The 22,889-nt window shown below is 43.6% G+C and overlaps 1 protein-coding gene and 3 pseudogenes across 4 annotated transcripts; 2 read left to right on the top strand and 2 right to left on the bottom strand.

The window, feature by feature from the left end:
* The first annotated feature begins 5,011 nt into the window (after positions 1 to 5,011).
* Positions 5,012 to 5,519, top strand: LOC309667431 (histone H4 pseudogene; annotated as a pseudogene). Its single transcript has one exon. The product of its transcript is annotated as a histone H4 pseudogene (transcript).
* A 10,029-nt stretch (positions 5,520 to 15,548) lies between these two features.
* Positions 15,549 to 17,329, bottom strand: LOC309661481 (histone H3.2). The gene has a single exon (XM_082463172.1). It carries the CDS (start codon positions 16,364 to 16,366, stop codon positions 15,956 to 15,958), a length of 411 nt encoding a protein of 136 aa, XP_082319298.1. The 5' UTR covers positions 16,367 to 17,329; the 3' UTR covers positions 15,549 to 15,955.
* A 131-nt stretch (positions 17,330 to 17,460) lies between these two features.
* Positions 17,461 to 18,014, bottom strand: LOC309661461 (histone H2A type 2-A pseudogene; annotated as a pseudogene). The gene has a single exon. The product of its transcript is annotated as a histone H2A type 2-A pseudogene (transcript).
* Positions 18,015 to 18,182: 168 nt separating this feature from the next.
* On the top strand, positions 18,183 to 18,770 carry LOC309661522 (histone H2B type 2-E pseudogene; annotated as a pseudogene). The gene has a single exon. The product of its transcript is annotated as a histone H2B type 2-E pseudogene (transcript).
* The last annotated feature ends 4,119 nt before the right edge of the window (positions 18,771 to 22,889 follow it).

Here is a 22,889-nt window from a genome sequence, read left to right as displayed (position 1 = left end):
CTAGGCAGTCTTATTTATAGACATAGCCTCGTCTTGATTGGGCCAGAAAAACTAGGAATTTCCGAAAATGTAATCTCATTGGATAGAAATCAATCCTATTTACTGGGCAGAAGATTGTTATGCTAATCTTTTATAACTTCCCCTTTCCAGTACTTTTCTGTAATCTTACCGATCACAGATTTTTTTTTTTCAGACCTTTTCTTTAAACTGCTGTAACGTTTGTAAGAGTAATTTATAAAGTGTTTTTACACGCTTGGGATTTATATATTAGCAGGTTCTTTCGAAATACAAGCATGCCCTAGGTTTCAGCCTGCATTTCCACTTACTAGTTACTGTAACTCCTCTCCCACAGCTAACATTTATTTAGCTCCTGACACCGAGCCAAGCAAGTTAGAGTTACATTATGACTGAGGTTCAACAAAATATGTGGTTGAAGGAACCAAAAACTAAACTTAACGTTTACCTGATTCGGATCTCTGCCAAAGCTGCGTGCTGACCGGTACCAATTTACCGAGTAGAGCCTTCAGCCTTTTCCCCTTGGAATGCGGTTTCCTCCTCCTCAATCCATCAATGGCTAATTTGGTCCTATAGATGGAACGCTTTAAGTAACGGACGATAAGACCAGAAATATTAATTTCTCCTTTACAGTGGTGAAGAGTTTTAAATAAAGTTGTTTATCAGTCAGATTTAAATTTAAAGTGTGAAAGCAAATAAATTTTTCGTTGATTACTGAGTTGCTAGCATATTTTCTTCAATAAAGTGTTTTCTGATGCTTAAAGTTTCATATCTTTTCTATTCTCTGAAAGGAAATTGAAGATCCTTTGCCTTTTATTTCATATGCTTTGAAGAATTTCTCGGAAAATTACATGTAATAAAACAGCAGTTATGTAAGTTTACCAATGCTTTAAATTGTAATAACTGACATAAAAACTTTTACTCATATGCTTATTTGATTAGAAAAACATTACTGCATCCAAATCTTATAAAATCTCAAGCCTGAGAACAAAAGCAGCCCCAAGAGGCTCAAAACTTACCTCTATGGTGTCAGTATGAATGACCATCTTCCTGAAGTCAAAATAAAATAAAAGTGATTTTGAAAGGATTTCCTGAAAATTAAACACAAGATAGAAACTTACCTTTATAACAATCTGTGATGTATGGTTGCCTTAGAAGTCACCTTTAATAAGAGAATTCTGATTCATATTAGAAGTCTCCTTAGGCAGCAGCAATCTCCTGCTCTAGGGAGAAGAGCCAAAATGTCAGCACAAAAGTGTAGCTGATGTGAACAACTGTTACCCCCTCCTGTGGTGGTTTTGTAATGATGTCTTACATATACAGAGCACTACTCAGTATTGTAAAACTCTCTACATACACTATCTCATTTAATCCCAACTCTGTGAAATAGATGTTATTTTCCTCATTTTACAGATAAATAAACTGAGTCTCAGAGAAGTTATGGCTCATCCTGGATAAGCAACAAGGCCTGCGTAATATACTAAAGCAGAAGAATGAAATTATAATGGATTTCCAGTTTCATCAGGCTTGGAGTATATTTTAAAGCACTGAAGAATCTTCACAACATACGATCGAATTACTCAACTGAACTATTCCCATCAGAAGAGGAAACTACCCCAGGGCAGGTGTCGATGACAGTCCAAAGCTGCCCAAACAAATGACACATTTCTTTGAAATGTTCTTTTTTTTTTTTTAGTGTATGCACTCTTGGCCAAGCTGTGTAGATGTGTTCATTTAAACAAGAAAAAGATTCTCAAGCTATTTATATAGAATCTAACAGTAATGGGACATATATTACCTTTATAATGTAGAGAATAAGAAAATTCCAAGAGTCTTCCTCTGGCTTAATAAAGAAATTGAATAAGAATTTCTACTCAAAAACAGTGATGCCAATTTAAATATTAACTCCGGGGCAACAAATCAAATAAGATTATCAGAATAGTATATCATTATGGGTCATAGGTAACATTTCTCTAAATATAACAATCTGATATATGGTTGCCTTAGAAGTCACCTTTAATAACAGAATTCTGATTCATATTAGTTCAACTTCACCTATTCTCCACATTGGACAATAGAGTGATACTCCTGTGAGCATTCTCAATACACCACTTTATCAGAAGCAAGTTTATAATAAAGAAGAACCTCTTGGGCTTCCCTGGTGGCACAGTGGTTGAGAATCTGTCTGCTAATGCAGGGGACACGGGTTCAAGTCCTGGTCTGGGAAGATCCCACATGCTGCGGAGCAGCTAGGCCCGTGAGCCACAACTACTGAGCCTGCGCGTCTGGAGCCTGTGCTCCGCAACAAGAGAGGCCACGATAGTGAGAGGCCCGCGCACCGCTATGAAGAGTGGTCCCCGCTTGCCACAACTAGAGAAAGTCCTCGCACAGAAACGAAGACCCAACACAGCCAAAAATTAATTAATTAATTAATTAAAAAAAAAAAAAGAAGAACCTCTGCTTTGCTGCAGCTGTGAGGAAGAGGGAATATTTTTCTCCTTTAATATTTCTGAAGTTTCTTTCATCAGAAATAATAAGAATCTGCAGTTTTGAGACAGCACTGAAATTTCACTATTTAGTACTGAGGAGGGGAAGAAAACAGTGATGAGAAGCTTAAATTTTACCATAGGGAATAAACAGGCAAAAGAAAATGTTAGTAAGTGAATTATTAAGCATATAATGTTTTGTATGCACATGTGTTTCTTTTTAATACAAAAGTAGTGAACTAAATTAAAATATATGTTTCAGAAAGACAGTTTGTGTTTAGTTTTTGACTTCAAGCACCACCAGGGCTTCAAGTACCCCATTTTGAGACTGAATCTTTGGTTTGTGGGTTAGTCAGGCCATGTGCCTTCTTCCCTTTCATTTTGAGTGGCCTGCAGCCCTAGACCAAATTGAGAAGCCATGATTTTGAGCTTTTTTTCTTACCCCATTCTGAGCTAAACTCATTCCCCCAACATCCTACTCATTGATAAACACTTCCTCTTTTCTACCAGTCCTTAACACTACTGCCTATACTGTACAGTGAGGGGTTGTGTAGGGGAGGAAAATTTTTCCTTGACCCCCTTAGGGTCCCTGGCTGGGTCTGAAAATTAACAAAGATTAACAGGAAAGAGGGGTCAGGTAGGCCTCTTAGGGAGAGTAAATGATTTTTAGGAAAGATGAATGGACCCTTAGAATAGATGGGAGGTATGATAGTTTGTGACAAAGTTTGAGTGTGGTGTTGACTTCTAGTCTCCTCTCCTGTGACAAGAGTCAATCTTCCCTGGTTGATGAAACCACCTGGGGACGGGATTTCTATCAATTGAGTTCCTTTCCAAGGATCTGTCTTTAGGCAGATAAGGGGAGTTCAAAGAAAGTCTGTCCCTGCATTTGCTGTTTTTCAAAGTATTACGGCTCAAAATAATCAATACACCAAAGCAGCATATTTTGAGGTAGCATGTCCTGAATTCCTACAGTCATGTTTTGGAGTGGCATATGCTACTACCCTTCAACATCTATTGTGAATTCCAGGGTGTTGATTTAGGCATGTGATGCATGGTGGCACCATCCAAAGAGCAGAGAGAGAACCCCATTCTTATGGGGTGGGCGGAGGAGAATATATTCCCTCAGCCCCCACGAGATTCATACCTTGGAGATTTTAAGTTTAAACATTTTGATTTTTGGAGATTTTGAGTTTAAAATGACTAAAGAACAACCAGGAGAATCTACATGTCTGGAGCCTGGAAGTTTGGATAAAGATATAGATTTAAGATTCATTAGCATATAGAAGGTTGAGCTAAAGGAGAGCTGAAAGAAGGAACATAAGTTGTTTTTTGTTGTCGTTATTTTTTTAAAGATATCAAAAAAATAATAATGTCTCAGAAAAAAACATAATTATTTCTGATGCAGAAACCACATCTCCTCCTGTATTCTACAGAAGGCCCTGGTAATGAACGTGTTATCAGTAGAACCCCAATTTCATAAGGAAGTTTCTGGTAATGACTCTCAATATGGAGCAGATGTCCTCTTGTGAAACGCAATCCAGCAAACTTTGCTAGCTCCATGTAGGGCCTCAGTTTGGGCACTGAATTCTGGCTGAAAACAAGGGTCGGATTTAGAGGATCTGTAAAAACGGAGGTACGGAGGCCCTTCAGTCTTCTTTCTATATATATATTGCTTCTTTCAGCAGAGCTTTGCATGACAGTGAGTTGGATTCACTGACCTCCATGTTAGAAGTCTTGCAGTACACAGACCAGTTTTCCTAGGATCTGATTTCTCCTAGATGAGGTGAAACTCCATGCCTCATATCAACAAAACAGAGACGAGACTCGGGAATTACGGCGCTCTCCCTGCTTCCCCCTCCACGCACATCCAAGGTGCCGCTGCTCTTGAGATCGCCTACCGGGTTTGTCAGTCTAATTGTGGGAACCGCCTTTGCTGCAGTTTTATGTAACCGTAGTTCCGAAGCCTGGGATCCTTCTGTCGGTGTTGTACGCGGCGCTGGTGCTCTGTTCTCCTTTCCGTTTCTGGATTCCATTTGCTCTTCCTCTGGTCATCTCCACTATTCCTTTCTTCCTAGCCTAAATTTAATGCCTTCTGGGGGCACACAGGGAGAGAGACAGAGGCGAAAACAGCGACGGGATCCGGAAGCTGGGATCCGAATTCTCCCGGGGACTCTGGCAAATAGATCTTTTAAAAGATTGGAGTCTGAGGGGGGAGGCGCAATATAAGAGTAGGGGATTAAGAGATACAAACTACTATGTATAAAATAAATAAGCTAGAAGAATATGTCGTACCGCACAGAGAATGTAACTGGTATTTTATAATAACTAAACGGAGTCTAATTTATAAAAATATTGAATCGCTGTCGATACACTTGAAACTGATATAAAATTGTAAGTCAACTATACTTCAGAAATAAATAAGTTAAATAAATAAATAAAAATAAACGGTGAGAGTCCATTAGAGGGAGCTGTGGACGGTGAAGGAGGGATAGGGAAACAGCAGAAAAGAAATGACGAAATGTCGAGCGGGCTGGGCCCATTTGGACAGCTTCCCGCCCGCGCGCTTTCGGTTTTCAATCTGGTCCGCTACTCTTGTATATCAGGGGAAAAGCCGACCTTGCTTGTCTCAAAGGTGTTTTCAGACCTCATCTGCTATGTCGGGAAGAGGGAAGGGCGGGAAAGGCTTGGGCAAGGGTGGCGCTAAGCGCCACCGCAAAGTTTTGAGAGATAACATCCAAGGCATCACCAAGCCCGCCATTCGGCGCCTTGCTCGGCGCGGGGGAGTCAAGCGCATCTCCGGCCTCATTTACGAAGAGACCCGAGGTGTGTTGAAGGTGTTCCTGGAGAATGTCATTCGGGATGCGGTCACCTACACGGAGCACGCCAAGCGCAAGACGGTCACTGCCATGGACGTGGTGTACGCGCTCAAACGGCAGGGACGTACCCTGTATGGCTTCGGAGGCTAAGCTGCAGCTTCTGTGCTACGTGACAATCTCAAAGGCCCTTTTTAGGGCCAACCACACAGTCATCAGAAGAGCTAGACACTTGCCTGAAGTATAGGTAACTTTGAATTTGGGGGTTGGTTAGTAGTGGGACCAGGAGTCTAGGAGGTACCGATGCCCAACAAAAGTGCTAACAGCCCTGAAAACCCGAGTCACTTACCAAAAGCTGCCTTTCACTTGCCTGCCTCAATTTTTGCCAACCTGAAAGTCTATACGTGCTCCAGATTTAAAGCGTTTTTCAGTTCGCTTTTGGGCGTGTATCATTTGTAATCGTTGGACCAGACTGCGGAAAGTGGTGTGTGTGGGCTTCACTTAACCAGGTCTACAGTGAGGGACTGGGCTGGGCGGCTTAACGCTGTGCTCACATTGGGTAATTGTGTCATTACAGTCTCCTCACTTCAAAAGGTGCAAAAGCACTAGCAGAACCAAATCCAGTCACCAACCATTCAAAAATGAAACAAATATAGGTTGTTAGACCAGAGATGAGCTCATTAATACAATACTTAAGTACATCTGGAAATTATCTGGCTAGTGTATGAAAAGTATTTTTGGTTTCCTTTGTTTTTGGTGTTAAAGGCCCCTTACAGTTATCTGCTGAGAGTAGTGCCTGTGCATGCACACGTACGCTACATTTAAGGGAGAATTTAGTTTATGAGGTTTGTCGTATAGTGATAACACTACAAAGAGACAAATGCAGAAGCAACTAAGTATGAACCTTATATAAAATCTGAGCAAACTATGTAACCTTTATGTGAAAGCAAGTCTTCAAGAAACAGTTCGGGTATGTGACTTTTCCATTAGGGCCTGTTATAGCCTAGAGTAAGAGACCGGCAGAAACATACCCACCATCAATACAGAAAGCACAATTTAATTTTTGACAAGGCAAAAGCAAATTCTCCTTTATATATATATGTGAAGCCATTCTCTATACTATCACTTCTAAATTACCTTGATTTGAATTGAAATGTAGGTCCACGCCTCTGGTCCTTAAACCTAATTATAGCTTTGCAGCTATTACATTTGCAAGTAAAAGATTTTTTTTTGGTGTTCTATCTAGGCTTATGATTTTACAGCTAAATTTGGCTTGTATGTAGCCAAGAAAAAAATCCTACAGAAGAAGTTCTGTCAGCTCCCAAAAGATAAGCCAGCTATTGCTTTATTGGTCTCCACACTTGGCAGCTCTCATTAGCATCAAACACTTGGTGAGCTAGGTTTAAAACATGGTGCTTAGCAATGGAAATGCCAGAAAGTCAAAGCATGTGAGACTTGCCTGTAAGAGCTTATTATCAGAATAGGGGATAAAAATAATACATAAATACATACATATACAATACATACATACTAACATACACAGCCCAAAAGTACATGGTGGCACATAGTCGGTATGATGAGAAATGTAGCCGATGATTACTATAGGAGTCTTAACACTACAGAAGTCACTGGCTGCTGGGAAATGAGCAAGCTTGGCTGTGGAGGTCGGGCTTGTGTCAGACTGTTAAGAAGGAACCGAGGGACTTCCCTGATGGTCCAGTGGTTAAGACTCAGCGCTCCAACGCAGGAGGTCTGGGTTCGATCCCTGGTCAGGGAACTAGATCCCACATGCCGCAACTAAGACCCGGCGCAGCCAAATAAATAAATATATAAATATTAAAAAAAAAATAAAAAAAGGAAGGAACCGAATGCTCGGCATCCTATTAAGAGATACAGTAAAGGGGAAGGGGAGGATCAGGGGGTGAGAGGCAAGAATAACATTTGTGAAGATGTCCAAGTGAGAAATAAATAAGAGGATTCAATGGTCAAGATGTTTCATCTTCCCTTTAAATTAAAATCTCAACTGCAACTGATGGCATTTGTATTTCAAATATCACTGTGATTTTTTTTTTTTTTTTTAACTTTAAAGGCAATGCAGATTGAATATATCTGATCCTCACTGAGATACTCTGGAGAAGGAGATATCAAAAGTTTGAAGAGAAACCAAAGAATAAAGGAAGGGGGTGGGGGAACATGTCCATTATCTAAATTAGTGGTTCTCAAAGTGTGGTCTCTAATCTAGGAACGTCAGATCACCTGGGACTTGTTAGAAATGCAAAATCTTGGACTTACCCCAGACCTATTGCATGAGAAACTCTGGGAGGTGAGGCCTAGCAATTTGTATTTTAACAAACCTTTCAGTTGATTCTGAAACACATTAAAGTTTGAGAACAACTGATCTAGGTAACAGTTTTTCTTTAAATCAAACAAAAATATTTAGAATCTGGGTATATATTGCCCTAATTTTTTACCATAATGTTAAATTTTGCTTTCTTTGATGGAAAAGAAAAACATTAGGTGAATGATCCTAATAAAATTTTTGTAGGACAAAATATTACAGGAGGAAAAAGTTAAAATAGCTTATTTCCTAAAAGCATTTGGGGCAAAAAAGAAGTATGAATAAAAAATGTAGTTAGCTTGTTTTACTAAATATTATTGGTTTGTGGGGTTTTTTTTAAATTTTATTTTATTTATTTTTTTATACAGCAGGTTCTTATTAGTTATCCATTTTATACATATTAGTGTATATATGTCAATCCCAATCTCCCAATTCATCACACCACCACCCCACTCCTGCCGCCTTCCCCCCTTGGTGTCCATACATTTGTTCTCTACTGGTTTGTGTTTTTGACAGTATCGAATTTTGTAATCAGTGGATATGTTTCTTTTTTTTACTCCTAAATTTCTCCAAGATCTTGTCCTTTAACCATTAATTATACATCTTTACAGTGATTTTAATAATGATCCCTGTTCCCACCTCGTCTACTCCATTAAATACTATTATAATAGGACATGACCGAATCCTCTGTTAGTCCTATCCAGCCTGTGAATATTGCCGAATTACAGTATATGCATTATGCATATTTTTGTGTTAATAAATGGCTTTTTTGTTGTTGTTCTTAACTATCTGTAACAGTGAGGAATTAATGCTCTGATTTGCTTTTTTGTTTTGCTTGTTTGTTTTTTAATTTTATTTTATTTGGCCGTGTTGCGGGGCATATGGGACCTCAATTCCCCGACCAGGGATTGAACCCATGTCCCCTGCATTGGGAGCACAGAGTCTTAACCACTGGACTGCCAGGGAAGACCCAATGCTCTGATTTGCTAACAAAATAATTTCCTTCCCATTTCTACCCCCTGAGTGGCTCAAATACTCTCTGTAAGCCAGCCCTGGCTGCCAAGTCTTTCCTTCCCTGGGTGAATTCAGGACTTCCACTAGGATATATGTATACAAATGATTCTTGCCCAGTCTGCATGTCTACTTCCATTACCATGGTCACTTAAGTGTCCCACTGGCTAATCAGACTTCACAATGGACCAGTTTGAAGTCTTACCTTTCCTTTCCAGGCTCCCTGTTTCTCTGAATAGCAGCATTATCCTCTAGAAGACTGGATGCTCCTGTCATCTTTCACAACATTCTTATTTGCTTCCTTTGAAACCTTTTACTCTGAACTTTATATTCTATCTATTGATGAACATGTTATTTCCCTACTTGAGCCAAAAGGATAGAATTATCATTAATGCAGAATATTACTAGTATATATAAATATGTATGGATGTATAGAGAATTATCAGGAAGAATGTTCGCAAAAATTTGAGTGATTTATGGATGTTGGTTTTTGTTATAGTCATTGAACATTTTGAATTGTTCGGATGTCTTAAAATAAGAATGTACAATTCCCCCCGCCCCAGACAATCGGAAGATATAGATAGATAGATAGATAGATAGATAGATAGATAGATAGATAGATAGATAGATATAGATGATACATAGATAGATAGGAAGATAGTCTGGGCTATATGAACCATGGCAAATCTTAACTTTGCCAAAGTTCAATTTTCTCATATGAGTGGCCACCAGCCCTTCATTTCCTTTTCTACCACCTCACAATGCAATAAGACTGAATACAATAACTTCCCAACCATTAAACACAAAATCCAAGTAGCAAAGGAAGAGAAGAGGGGGGAAAATCAATCAAAGAAACACAAATCCAAAATCAAAACCTGACTGAGGAAAATTCAATCGTGAGTTCACAAAGTTTAGCCCTGAGCAGGGATTCTGATTGGTTGGAGAGGGCCCACGGCCTTAAGAAAGAAACTTTGCAGGAAGATCAAGAAACACTTAACATTTTGCTCATCCTGTCTAAGAGGGACTGTGAGATTCAGAACTAAATAACAAACTGACCAAATTTAATTGCTAATGTCCAGAGCCAGTTGTACCAAAACTTTTAGATTGGAAGCTTACAGTTTAGCAATACCTACCAAAAAAACCCTTCAGATATACTGAAAATGAACCCCAATTATATGTACAAGGATAATAAGTTGTAACAGTGTTTTTAGTGGCAAAAATCTGGAAAATGCTTAAATATTAATTAATATGAGTCTGGGTAAATAAATTAAGAAATAACCATTAAATGAAAGCTGTGCATCCTTTAAAAAGAATAAAGCAGATTGATTCAGAGGCACTTTTATATCTGTAAGAGTTGAGATAGAAGGACTTCATATATATATCTCAAGGTCATGCCCCTTGCTTTTTTCACTTTTATATAAAATATATATATATATACTTTTTTCACTTATATATTTCACTTATAGATAAAATATATTTTTAAGGAAAAAGAAAACAAAGGGCAGGATAGTGTGTCTTCTGTGTAAATTGTCTTAAAAGAACATTAGTAAATAAATAGAACTGTATTGGTAAATAAATAGAACATTTTTCTGGAAGTACATATAAGAAATCTGTAATAGTTGTTACCATTATGAAGAGGAAATAAAGTAGGAGACTGGGAAGAGGAGGATTTTGCTTTTCATTTTATTCCTTTCTATACTGTTGGATTCTCTCTCAAGTAAAGTATCACTTTTATTGTGTGTGTGTGTGTGTGTGTGTGTGTGTGTGTGTATCAACAGAAGTAATCTAGAGAGTAGGATTATGAGCCATTTTGTTTTTCCTTTGTAAGTCTTTATTATAAAAAACACTCAATGTTTTAAAAATATAGGAAGTGGGATAAACCATCTCCAAATGGCTAGCATAGTGCCTGGCACATGGCAGACAATAAATATTAGTTAAATCTTAAAAAATAGAGTTTTATAAATTGAAAAGGAAAAGAATTCGCTAAAAAGAATTCAATTTTATAAATTGAAAAGGAAAAGAATGCACTACACATATGTCTATTTTTCAGCAGGCAATCCTCTGGGTGATTTTCCATACCAGTGTTTTTCTTTTCAGCTGGGCTCACCACACCCTAAAGAGATGAATCTTGGAGAACCTTGAAATCAGGCAGAGGAGATTAGACACAGTAGAATAGAGCCTGGAGATCTCTGTTGATTCTTAAGCAAGTTGAGAGTGATATTTTGGGAAGGTTGGTCTGACTGAGGTGTGCAAGGTGGACTGAAGGGGACAGAGAATTAGAAATTGAAATGAGTTAGGAGGCTGTTGCAAGCCTTATAGGGCCCTGGACAAGAATGGTGGCAGCAGGATTGAAGGAGAAAATAGATGAAGATGGAAGGAGGCACAGCAACCTCTGGTTTCTCTAACCATGAAGTGGCCATTGGAGTTGAATTTAGATACCACTCTTTGATTTGAATTAATTTTTATTTTTTTAAATTTATTTATTTTTAATTAATTAATTTATTTTTGTCTGCGTTGGGTCTTTGTTGCTGCGCGCGGGCTTCCTCTAGTTGCGGCAAGCGGGGGCTACTCTTCGTTGCAGTGGGTGTGCTTCTCATTGCGGTGGCTTCTCTCGTTGTGGAGCATGGGTTCTGGGCATGGTCTTCAGTAGTTGTGGCGCGAGGGCTCAGTAGTTGTGGCTCACGGGCTCTAGAGCGCAGGCTCAGTAGTTGTGGCGCACAGGCTTAGTTGCTCCGCGGCATGTGGGATCTTCCCGGACCAGGGCTCGAACCCGTGTCCCCTGCATTGGCAGGTGGATTCTTAACCACTGTGCCACCAGGGAAGTCCCTGAATTAATTTTTAAGCAAGAGAATAATGAGTAATAGTTCCCATTTATTGAATACCTACTATGTACCATTTATATAGTTTGCATAGTTTACAAATCTTCAGAACAACCCCAAAAGGTAGTTATCCCCATTTTCAAAGCAAGAAACTGACGTTCATGCAGTTTAAATAACTTGGCATTCTCTGATACATTATGATGCTCCTGAATCTTACTAAAATATTTGTCTAAAATTTGAAAACCCCAAATAATCTGAGGATCTTTAATACATTTGCTACATTTATTTAATAGAACCATATAATATTGATTCTGGAAAAGACCCAAGAAATCATCTGATCCAATTTCCTCATGATATTTTTCCTCTGCTTTTAGGACAAAACTCTACTCTAACTTCCCTTCCCCACCGGATCCCTAAGTGGTGTAGATTCCTGAGAGGCCCCTTCTTTGATCTCCCTATAAGCTCTTCCCAAGCACTCCCACTGGTTCCTCTAGCTCCTCTGGGCAGATAGGAAAATCCAGCTGGTCTCTAGCTCTGCCTCCAGATCCACAATCCCAGCTGCCTGAAGGACATGGCCACTTGCCTCTGCCCGGTGCCAGCTCTGACCCAGTGTGGCCTGAACGCTTCAGCAGCTCCCCGTCCCAGGCTGCCTATTCCTGTGATGGAGGCCTCATCCTCCCAGTCGCTCAGGCAGGAAGGTCTCGAGACACCTTTGATTACTTTTTGCCATAACCACCTCCTTCTATCCCCATCCAGGTTCAGGCAATCTTCTACCTGCGATAACATAAAAACTTTCCCTCCAGTCCATTGCTGTGGCTGGTTGCCTTGTTCTCCTCATGCTCAGCACCTCTCATCTGCTACATCCCTGAGGCCTGGGACTTGGCCGCCTTCCTTGGCTGCTGCTCACTTCTGACTCCTTTTGCACCTCCACTACAGATTAACCCTCCGTGTACACAGCCCTGATTATGTTACCCACCTGCTTAAGGCATTGCCCCGTTTGGGCGTTCCCCACTTTTCTTACTCTCTTGTCTCCATTTCCCTATCTTTTCCCCATCACCCCCCACAGAAAACCATTCTACTATGTTTAAAGTATCTTTTAATTTCTATGTGTGATTGCAAAATCTATTAATTTTAAAATTTTCATAAATAATATTCTTTTAGATCTCATGTCCTTATTTCTCTCAGAACTATGTTTTTAAGATCTGTCCTTATTGTTATGTATCCATATAATCCACTGTCTCGTCCTGCTGCAGAGCGCTCCATGGAGTGTGTCTACCACATTTTCTCTATCAACTCTTCCAGTGATGAATGCCCACATTGTTTCTAATGTTCCATCATACTTGTCATGGTCTCTGATAGACCTGTGTGAGAATTTCTTTTGGATTAATACCCAGAAACAGAGTTGCTGGTTCCCATGATGTATAACCTTAATTGGCCTAAGAAGTACCAGGCTGCTCTTCAGAATGGCTGCCCTAGGTCACACCCCACCAGCTGGGCACCAACCACCTAAGCCCTCCATCCTGGCCAACCCTTAGCATTATTCAACTTTCCATGACTGGCCAGAGTATCGAGTATAAAGTGATTATCTCATTATTGCTTTAATTTGCCTTTCTCTGATTACTAGTATTTATGAGCATCTCTACATAGGTATGTTAATTTTTTTGCTTCCTCTTCTATAATCCCTCCCCCTACACTGTTTACAGAGTGAAATTTACCCCCTCCCCAGTTTGGCATTCAAGACCCCCAATAAGCCGGCCTCAAAATCCCACCCCTGAAAAGTCATTTCCCATTTCTGGCCTTGGACCCTGTGGACCAGCCACCACTCACAATTCTCATTGTCTTTTTCTTGAACCCCACCTCAAGTTGTCTTACAAGAAGAGCTCCGTGGGTCCCTCGGTTAAAACTGACCTTTCCCTCTGACCTTCCAGATAATTCATCTGCACCTTTCTCCACTGCCTACCACGGCTCGCCTTCGTTATAGTGCTTGTCTGCTCACAGAGCCTAAGGACCTGGTTCCCATTTCTGCAAACTCATATACATGCTTCCAGCTATGAACAGTTGCCAGGCTTCTGTTTAAATATTTATTTATTTATTTATTTATTTATTTATTTTGGCTGCACCGAGTCTTATTTATTTATTTATTTATTTATTTATTTATTTATTTTGGCTGCACCGAGCTGTGGCATTCAGGACCTTTTTAGTTGCAGCATGGGAACTCTTAGTTGCGGCATGCATGTGGGATCTATTTCCCCGACCAGGGATCTAACCCAGACCCCTTGCATTGGGAGCACAGAGTCTTACCCACTGGGCCACCAGGGAAGTCCCAGCCAGGCTTCTTGTTGAACAAAACAGTAAGAATTTTTTAGTTTGAGTGATGATTTTACTTTATTCTTTGTAATTTTCTCTATTGCAGTGGTTTTCAGTTGCAGGTTGTAACCCATGAGCAGGTGATAAAATCAATTTAGATTGCTGTGAGGGTAGGTCTCTACAGTGACAGGAACACAAAATTTTATTCTATTCCTGACTGGATATCAAAAATGACACTAAACTTCCCTTGAGATTCATACAGAAAGACTTCCTGGATGTTAAGGGTGCCCAGACTGGTAAAATAAAGCAATGTGATCTCAGAGGCAGGCAGAGGATGTGGAGCATTGACACCTGACACAAAATTGCAGTTTCCAGGGTCTGCTCAGCTGCTCCTGAACCTGAGATGCTGGACAAAGTCACTCAACAGAGAACCTCAAGCTGTACCTCAGAGAGCCCTATGTCTGTATGTCCCTGAAAGTTTTACCGTGAGGGTGGATGAGATGACGGGTGCAAAGTTGGTGCCCCATACAGCCCTTGAATTCACTACTTCTTAACTCAGAGTACAGACTCAGGCCCTGGATCCACCCTGCATTGGGGGCCTAAGCAGGTAATAAGGGTCTAGGCAGAGACCCAGAGGCATGCTCTGGAAATTGCTGTGACCCTGGAGCAGAAACACACAGCAACCTGTAGCAGGAGGGGCCACAGTCCCTACACTGCTCCCCCCTTTTCTGACACATCTCAAAACCCATAACTAAAGCTTAAAATACAAACAAACAAACAAAAAGTAAATATCCTTCCTTTTCCCTCTCCCTTCTGTGATTTCTCACTATCTCTATAATGAATGCTTTAACCTGGCACTGTGCTGAGACAAAGCAGAAAACATAAGTCTTGGCCTTTTCCAAGTTCAGATAAGTGACTGAGAAGGTTAAGAAGAGGTGTCACCTAAGACCTGTACAGCCTTTGTATCTGAGCTCCATGGGTCAGAGCCTTTGTATCTGTGGGGATGGGCTCTACAAGACCTTGCCCCACGCCACTGCTCACTAGAGGCCTTGCACTTCCACCTCCCAAATGGTACAAGAATCATCTCTAAGGCCTCCATTCTCACTATTTCCTAACAGTGGGTAACTTCCTCTCCCCAAAGGAGGACCATGTTCTGCCTGTTTGATCTCTTCCCCAAACTTGAACTCAGAGCCCCACTTCTGTTCTTTCGCTGAGTAATCCAAAACCTGAGGACCGACTTCCCACATGTCTGAATAAAACATGTAGAGACACTACCAAGGCTGGGCAGAGAATCCAAACACAGGTTGAAGCTTTTAGAGATTACTTCACGGAGTAGAGTGAGTCTCACTGTGAACTCGGCAGGAAAGAAACAATCTGTTTAACGCCCAGCTCACGAAAGTGGCCTTAGGATCTGTACAAACACCCTTCCATCCAACACCCGGGTTTTGATTAGAAGCAGAGGGTGGGAGTGAAGCCCCAAATTACCGACACTTGAACCCCAAAAGTGCCACATTTCCCCCGGCAGAAACGGGGCGGGACCGACCGGGGTGGCGATTTCCCTCCGGAGCTGGAGAGCCACGCGGGGCGGGGCCCTTTCCAGCGGGGGTGAGGAGGTCAGACATGCGCGCGGCTCTCAACTGCCTGAAGGCCAGCCCCCACGCGCTCAAGCCCGCGAATCCTGAGCGTCCCCTACTGACTCTGCCTGCTCTAACCTCCCCCCACCCCCCCACCCCCAGCCCCCCACCCCTCCCGGGACAGATTACAGCTCTGGGCCACGGTCGACTAAGAAGACGCCCTAGAAGAGCCTGACCCTACGGGAGGGCCCGTGGCCGCCTCCAAGAAGCGAAACTGGGCGCCCTGGCCGCGCCCAAGAACGCAGCGACAACCTCGCCAGTCCAGAGAAGCCGACTGACCAAACTCACTCAAAGATCTTGACACCCCGGAAGGCGGCCAGCAAGCAGGGGACTAGGCCGGATACCTGGCCTTTCTCTAGCCTATCTGTTGGAGCCTAACGCTCTGCCCGCTCTAACGGCCTCTCCTCCCGGGGTATGCGAGGGCCCGCCGGGAGAGCACGGACAAGTGGCACAGCTTCTTCCAAGTACAGTTGTGGGTGGCTCTGAAAAGAGCCTTTGGATATGATGGAACCTCGATCCGAGCGCACACTGCTTAAGCCCGCTCCCCGCGGATGCGGCGGGCCAGCTGGATGTCTTTGGGCATGATGGTCACGCGCTTGGCGTGGATAGCGCACAGGTTCGTGTCTTCAAACAGCCCCACCAGGTAGGCCTCGCTCGCCTCCTGCAGCGCCATCACGGCCGAGCTCTGGAAGCGCAGGTCGGTCTTGAAGTCCTGCGCGATCTCGCGCACCAGCCGCTGGAAGGGCAGCTTGCGGATCAGCAGCTCGGTCGACTTCTGGTAGCGCCGGATCTCGCGCAGGGCCACGGTGCCCGGCCGGTAGCGGTGCGGCTTCTTGACGCCGCCGGTGGCCGGCGCGCTCTTGCGGGCCGCCTTGGTGGCCAGCTGCTTCCGCGGGGCCTTGCCACCGGTCGACTTGCGGGCAGTCTGCTTTGTACGGGCCATAGCGAAACGAGACACGAGCTCACCGGCGCAACGCTGCACAAGGAGAGGAACCGGGATCCAGCCCGCCGCAGCGGTCTTTATAGGCACAGTCTTTTCCCGATTGGGCGGGACAATAATTGAAAGTCCCGCGCTGGCTGTCCATTGGCTGTGACGTCATCGGCCCTAGCGCCACTGATTGGCTTGGGCAGTATCCCCACCCCCCCACCCCCGCCTCCCCGCCTTCCCGCCTCCCCGCCTCCCTTTCTACTGTCCAGTTTGCCAACAGTTCTCCCTGCCTTGTTTTTCCTTTCTTTCAGGGTGAGAGTCAGTTTTGAGCGCAAGTGTGTCAGAATGTTCCTCCTCAGCCCTTCGCTCCCTTGGAACGCGCTACCCGCGAAACCCTCTTTCTACGCTTTCTAGCTCCCGAATTGAACCTCAAACCTTCTGTTTGGCCCCGCCGCCCCCGGAACGCCTGGTTGCCTTCTCCGAGCCCCCTAGCTTAGTTGGCATGACGGATCGTTGTGTGGTTTTTGGTTTTGTTTTGTTTCCGCCTTTCCGTGCTTTTCGGATTGGAAAGTTATCTGCGCCCCCCTCCCGGCGCAAGACTCCGCCTCCGAAAGCCTAAGTGGGGACCTGTATCTCCGCCGCGAAGGCGCCTTTTTTTTCCCCTTTGAGACAGTCGACTCACTTAAGCCAAACTCCAGGTCCGCCACACTCCCGAAAACTGTCCGTTCCCCTAACCGACTGGGGTGAACCGGGCGGGTACGTGTGTGAGAGAGAGGGAACGTCCCCTTGGTACTGGACCTCAAGTGTTGGGCAAAGGCCTGGGGAACAACTATAGAGTTGCTCACTAGGCATCCGACTCCGAGTTAAGGCATCGCGGGTCGCCTGACGGAGTACTTAGAACTGAGTCGACCCTGGCGCCTAAGAGGCTTGCTACCTTGACCTGAGCTAATTAATCTCCCGGATTTACAACCCGTCGCCTCCCCCTACTCAAGCAAAACACCGGTAAGGTACTCAAAGGTTCCAGAGGATGGGCGAAAGGTACTCCCTCCCCCTCTGTACCCCTGGGCCGCACGTCTACTACTGAGAAGGGTGAAATTGAGCAAAGCAGGTGTTGCAACAACTCTTTTTATTTGAAAAAATGGGTGGCTCTGAAAAGAGCCTTTGATTTCAGAGGTGCCCCTTCGAGTAGGGGGCTTGGGAGGGCTTCCGGAGACCGGCCTCACTTGCCCTTTGCCTTGTGGTGGCTCTCCGTCTTCTTGGGGAGCAACACAGCCTGGATGTTCGGCAAAACGCCGCCCTGGGCGATGGTGACTTTGCCCAACAGCTTGTTCAGCTCCTCGTCGTTACGAATAGCCAGCTGCAGGTGACGAGGAATGATGCGCGTCTTTTTGTTGTCTCGGGCCGCGTTGCCCGCTAGCTCGAGGATTTCGGCGGTCAGGTACTCAAGAACTGCCGCCATGTACACGGGCGCGCCAGCCCCCACCCGCTCGGCGTAGTTGCCTTTGCGCAGCAGGCGATGCACTCGCCCCACCGGAAACTGCAGACCTGCGCGGGACGACCGCGACTTGGCCTTGGCGCGGGTCTTACCTCCTTGTTTGCCACGACCAGACATGACACCCACAGGCACTGCAAACTGCTCCCGTTTGATGGCTAACAAAATCATTCTCAATAGCGCCGCTTCACCCTTTTATAGGCAGAACGGCGATTGTCTACGGAGCAATTTGATTGGCTACAGCACAGCTTTGTCCTGATGACCAATAGGATAGCCCAACCAGAATCCACTCATTTACATAACCTCGTCCCCCTCGCAAGAGAGCCACTGAAAACTCGCGAATCGCAACGCGGCGTAATCCGAACCTTAATTTGCGTACAGCCTCTATAAGTACCGAGTCGCTTCCGGTAGCCTCGGTGCGGCTGTTGTGTTTGCGTTCGTGGTGGTCTCTGCAGCTCGTGTTTGCCGTTATGCCTGAACCGGCAAAATCCGCCCCGGCGTCCAAAAAGGGCTCGAAGAAAGCTGTCACCAAAGCCCAGAAGAAGGACGGCAGGAAGCGCAAGCGCAGCCGCAAGGAGAGCTATTCCATTTACGTGTACAAAGTGCTGAAGCAAGTGCACCCGGATACCGGCATCTCGTCCAAGGCCATGGGCATCATGAACTCGTTCGTCAACGACATCTTCGAGCGCATCGCGGGCGAAGCGTCGCGCTTGGCGCATTACAACAAGCGCTCGACCATCACGTCCCGGGAGATCCAGACGGCCGTGCGCCTGCTGCTGCCCGGCGAGCTGGCCAAGCACGCCGTGTCCGAGGGCACCAAGGCGGTCACCAAGTACACCAGCTCCAAGTGAGTTCCTGCCGGGATGCGGCGCTCGCACGAGGCGCCGAGCCGCTTGACTTTCCAAAGGCTCTTTTCAGAGCCACCCACTTTCTCAGTGGAAGAAGCTGTCATGTTGTTTTACACAGGTTTTTTGTAGCTCTACTTTGCTTTTTTTCCTCATCTAGTTAACGTTAAGAGCGTTCACAGTCGTTAAGTACGAACACAGCCGTTTCTTTCAGATAAGTGACGGAGTATTTTTACCTAGTTTGGGAGAACCTAATGGGGTATAGATGTGCTATGTTTTGTCAGAACTCTTGAAACTGTCTGTTTCAATGATGTTGCTTTTTATGAACTTATGTATGCAAGATAAAGTTCGAATATCAAAGGTGCTACCACCTGGTGTTCCCAAGTGGTAAACAGTGGTGGTACTTAATTTTTTGTATTGTGTGGTCGGTGTTGTTTACAAAAAAGGGATAACTCAACTTTCACTTGGTGCTAACAAATTCCTTGCGTTTGTGTTATCTTGCATTCACAAGCACCTGCGTACCCAGTTTATGTGTAGATTCCCCAATAGGGAAACTGGAGCTTGCTTTTGATACCTAGGAATTAACCATTCTTCTGGTGGTTTCTGTCTGCCTCATCTTAGGTCAAATCACATAAAACTTGACTAATACTCGGTGATAGTGTTCTCCCCAGAGAATTACCTCTTAGAAAAGCTTACCCAATTTAAAAGATATGTCCATAGAATGGAAATAAGATATGCATAATTTCCGAAGCAGGAAAATATTTGAAATGTTCATGGAGCAGAAAGCCCCAATATAGCTGGGAATGCAAAGGAGACTGGCTTCAGAGGTTAGTGTCGGTGCTTTGGGAACCCTTGGATTGCTTTCTGTAGGGACATGGATAACAGGACCTCATTAACCTTAAAGTAGATCACTGGTTGCTATGGTGAATCATAGACCCTAGATTATCCATAGTAGAAGCAAGGGAACCAATTAGGAGGGCTATTACAGTGTTGCAGGCTAGAGTAGTGACTCTACAGTGGCTTCTCTTGTTGCGGAGCACAGTTTCTAGGCACGTGGGCTTCAGTAGTTGTGGCTCACAGGCTCTAGAGCGCAGGCCCAGTAGTTGTGGCACATGGGCTTAGTTGCTCTGCAGCATGTGGGATCTTCCTGGACCAGGGCTCAAACCCGCATCCCCTGCATTGGCAGGCAGATTCTTAACCACTGTGCCACCAAGGAAGCCCCTAGAGCAGTGAGTCTTAATGAAAGTCTCTTCTCCAGACCAGCAGTATTAGCATTACCTGAGAATTTATTAAAGGCAGAATCTTCAGACCCTAATAGTTGGTGTTAACGAGCCCTCTGGGTGATTCTGATGCATGCTAAAGTGTGAGAACGACTGGGTGGTCTAGACATGCTGGATTGGAGAACAGTGATAATAATGGAGATGGTGAGAAATGTTGTGATTACGATTATATTTTGGAGGTAGTACTGTGGATAGGAGCAAAACCCCTAGATTTTTAGCCTGAGCAACTGCGTAAACAGTGGTGCTGTTGATTAGGATTGAATACTGGGAGGAGGGATAGATTGGGGCATTGAAGGGAGATCCAGAATTCTGATTTAAGATTGAGAACCTTCAATATATGGAGTTGACATTCAACATTCAGCTCGATAAATGGAGTTGGCAGTGTGAGAGATGCATCTAGGGCTCAGCGAACATGAACCTGCTTTTAAAAAAAGTGCACAACCTAAAAATTGAGAAGTATATTTTATTCGGTGGACTTAGCTGAGGAATTAAGCCTGGGATACAGCCTCTCAGATCCAAGGGACTGTTCCAAAGAGGTATGGGAGGAGCCAGGATATATAGGAGTTTCTGATGAAAAAAATAACCAAACATATAGTCGAACATCAAAAGATTACTGCTAATCACAAAAACAGACATCTCAAGTTAATGATTTTAGTGCTTTCCTAGGTATGGGAAGATACAAGAGTTTGGGCTTATTGAAACCATTTCTTTGATATGCACCTTAGCTATGTAGGGCCATTATTTTGTTTTTCTGCATCCTGAATCTCCTCAGGGTGCACCGTCAGGGGTGGCTGCAGTGGCTGAGGGCTTTTTGGCCACAACATCTTTTGCTTACTGAAATGGCAGGCGACATTCTTTGTCCACACTCTAAACACAGCAGTGGGGATGAAGGCTATCACCTTATTCTTCTAGACTTTATTTCTCCTTATATGTTTCCTTAACGTATTCTTTGAGATTTGATTTCGTATGTGTTTATGTAGTATAACTTAGTAGTTGATAGCCCTATAATGTATGTTATTGACTATGTAGCATTTTTCTTATTCTGTTTTTCTAATTTTATGCTGATTTTCATTAAGGAACTCACCTTTCTCAATCCCTTATGTAGGTGGAGCTCAAACTTGACTGCCCATAGGTACCTGGAGAACTTTTAGAAATACTGATGTCTGGGTGCCATCCCCAGAAATTCTGATTTAAGTGATTTGGGACACAGTCATCACTTGGAATTTTTAAAAAGTTCCCCAGGTGACTCTAATGAGCAGTCAAGTTTGAGAACCATTGCCACATGTGTTTCCCAGAAAACAGATCTTATCTACAGTTCTTAGTGTTGGCATGATTGGTTTAAATGTAGTCCCAACCACTTCCCACACTGATTAGCTCAGGAATCTAGACCAATCTAATCAGCACAAACATTTCAGAAATTGAACTACTGGGAATGTAGATTGCTCTTATCTTTTGGTAAAGAATCTTCTTTGCTTTCAAGAGGCTGCAGCAGAATGTAGTGTTATGTGGGTGTGAAGGCAAGAATGATTGTAGACAACAGGAGGGCAACTGCTGAGAGGAAGAATTGGAAAGCTGAGCCACTCATGGAGTTCAGCCAGCCTCAGAGCCCTACTTGGATCTTGAAATATTTGAGAAATAATAATTTCCCAGAATAAAAGGAAAGATGATAGACCTTTTATCTTGGAAGGTCTCAAAGAGACCAAAAGGGTAGATAAGGAAAAATAGAGGTGCTCCAACTACACATATGGACTAAATGTCCAAGTTTTAAAATCAATATTTGACCAGAGCCAAAGATTAATATTGCCATTAAAATGAAGGACAGTCTAGGATTTTTAAAAATCTGAAATTTTATTTAAAAATTAAATAATTCTATTATTAAAAATTTTAGTTTGCATTAGTTTCTTAGGGCTGCCATAACAAAGTCCCACAAACTGAGTGGCTTAAAACAACGGAAATTTATTTTGTCATCATTTCTGGAGGCTAGAAGCCTAGTCAATGTGTTGGCAGGCCCCTGTCCCTCTGAAGGCTCTTGGCCAGGATCCTTCCTTGTCTTTCAGCTTCTGGTAGCCCCAGGTATTATTTGGTTTACGACAAACCCTGACATTTGTCTCAATTTTCTTCCTGTGCATTTCTATATATATATATATTTTATTATAAGGACACCTGTCATACTGGATTAGAACCCACCCTAATGACCTTATTTTAACTTGATTACATCTACAAAGACCCTATTTTCAAATAAGGCCACATTCTAAGGCACTGGGGAGTTAGACTTCAACATATCTTTTGAGGGGACACAATTCAACCTATAACAGTAGTCAACAGCGGGGGTAGGCTGAATAGGGCTCCTAAATATGCCCACATCTAAATCCCTAGAATCTGTGAATATTACCTTAAATGTCAAAGGGGACTTTCCTGGTGTGATTTTGAGATAGGGAGATTATGCTGGATTATTTGGGTGGACCCAAATGTAATCACCAGTGTCCTCATGAGAGGCAAAAAAAAGCCAAGGGAGGAAGAAGGTGATGGAAGCAGAGAGATTTGAAGATGGTTATGATGCTGGCTTTGAGAATGGAGGCAGGAACCATGAGCCAAGAAATGCCTCTCTAGAACCTGGAAAATGCATGGAAAAGGATTCTCCCCTAGAACCTTTGGAGAGAGCAGTTTTGAGACCCACCTGGTGAAACTGATTTTTGTGCTTCTGATCTCCAGAACTTTAAGAGAATAAATTTGTGTTTTAAGCCACCAAGTTTATAGTTATTTGTTACAGCAGCCGTAGGAAATGAATGCAACACCTTTATAGCAGGGGTCCCCAACCCCCGGGCAGCAGACCGGTGGGGGTCCACGGCTTGTTGGGAACCGGGCCGCACAGCAGGAGGTGAGCGGCGGGCGAGTGAGGGAAGCTTCAACTGCCGCTCCCC

The sequence above is a fragment of the Balaenoptera physalus genome (genome assembly GCF_965194825.1).
Source record: "Balaenoptera physalus genome assembly, chromosome: 1".
Taxonomy (NCBI): domain Eukaryota; kingdom Metazoa; phylum Chordata; class Mammalia; order Artiodactyla; family Balaenopteridae; genus Balaenoptera; species Balaenoptera physalus.
Note: the sequence above shows the minus strand (reverse complement) of the source record. Positions and strands in the feature narration are given on the sequence as shown.

Excerpts from the sequence above, each read along its gene's own strand:
- LOC309661481 (XM_082463172.1), bottom strand. The coding sequence starts at position 16,366 with ATGGCCCGTACAAAGCAGACTGCCCGCAAGTCGACCGGTGGCAAGGCC.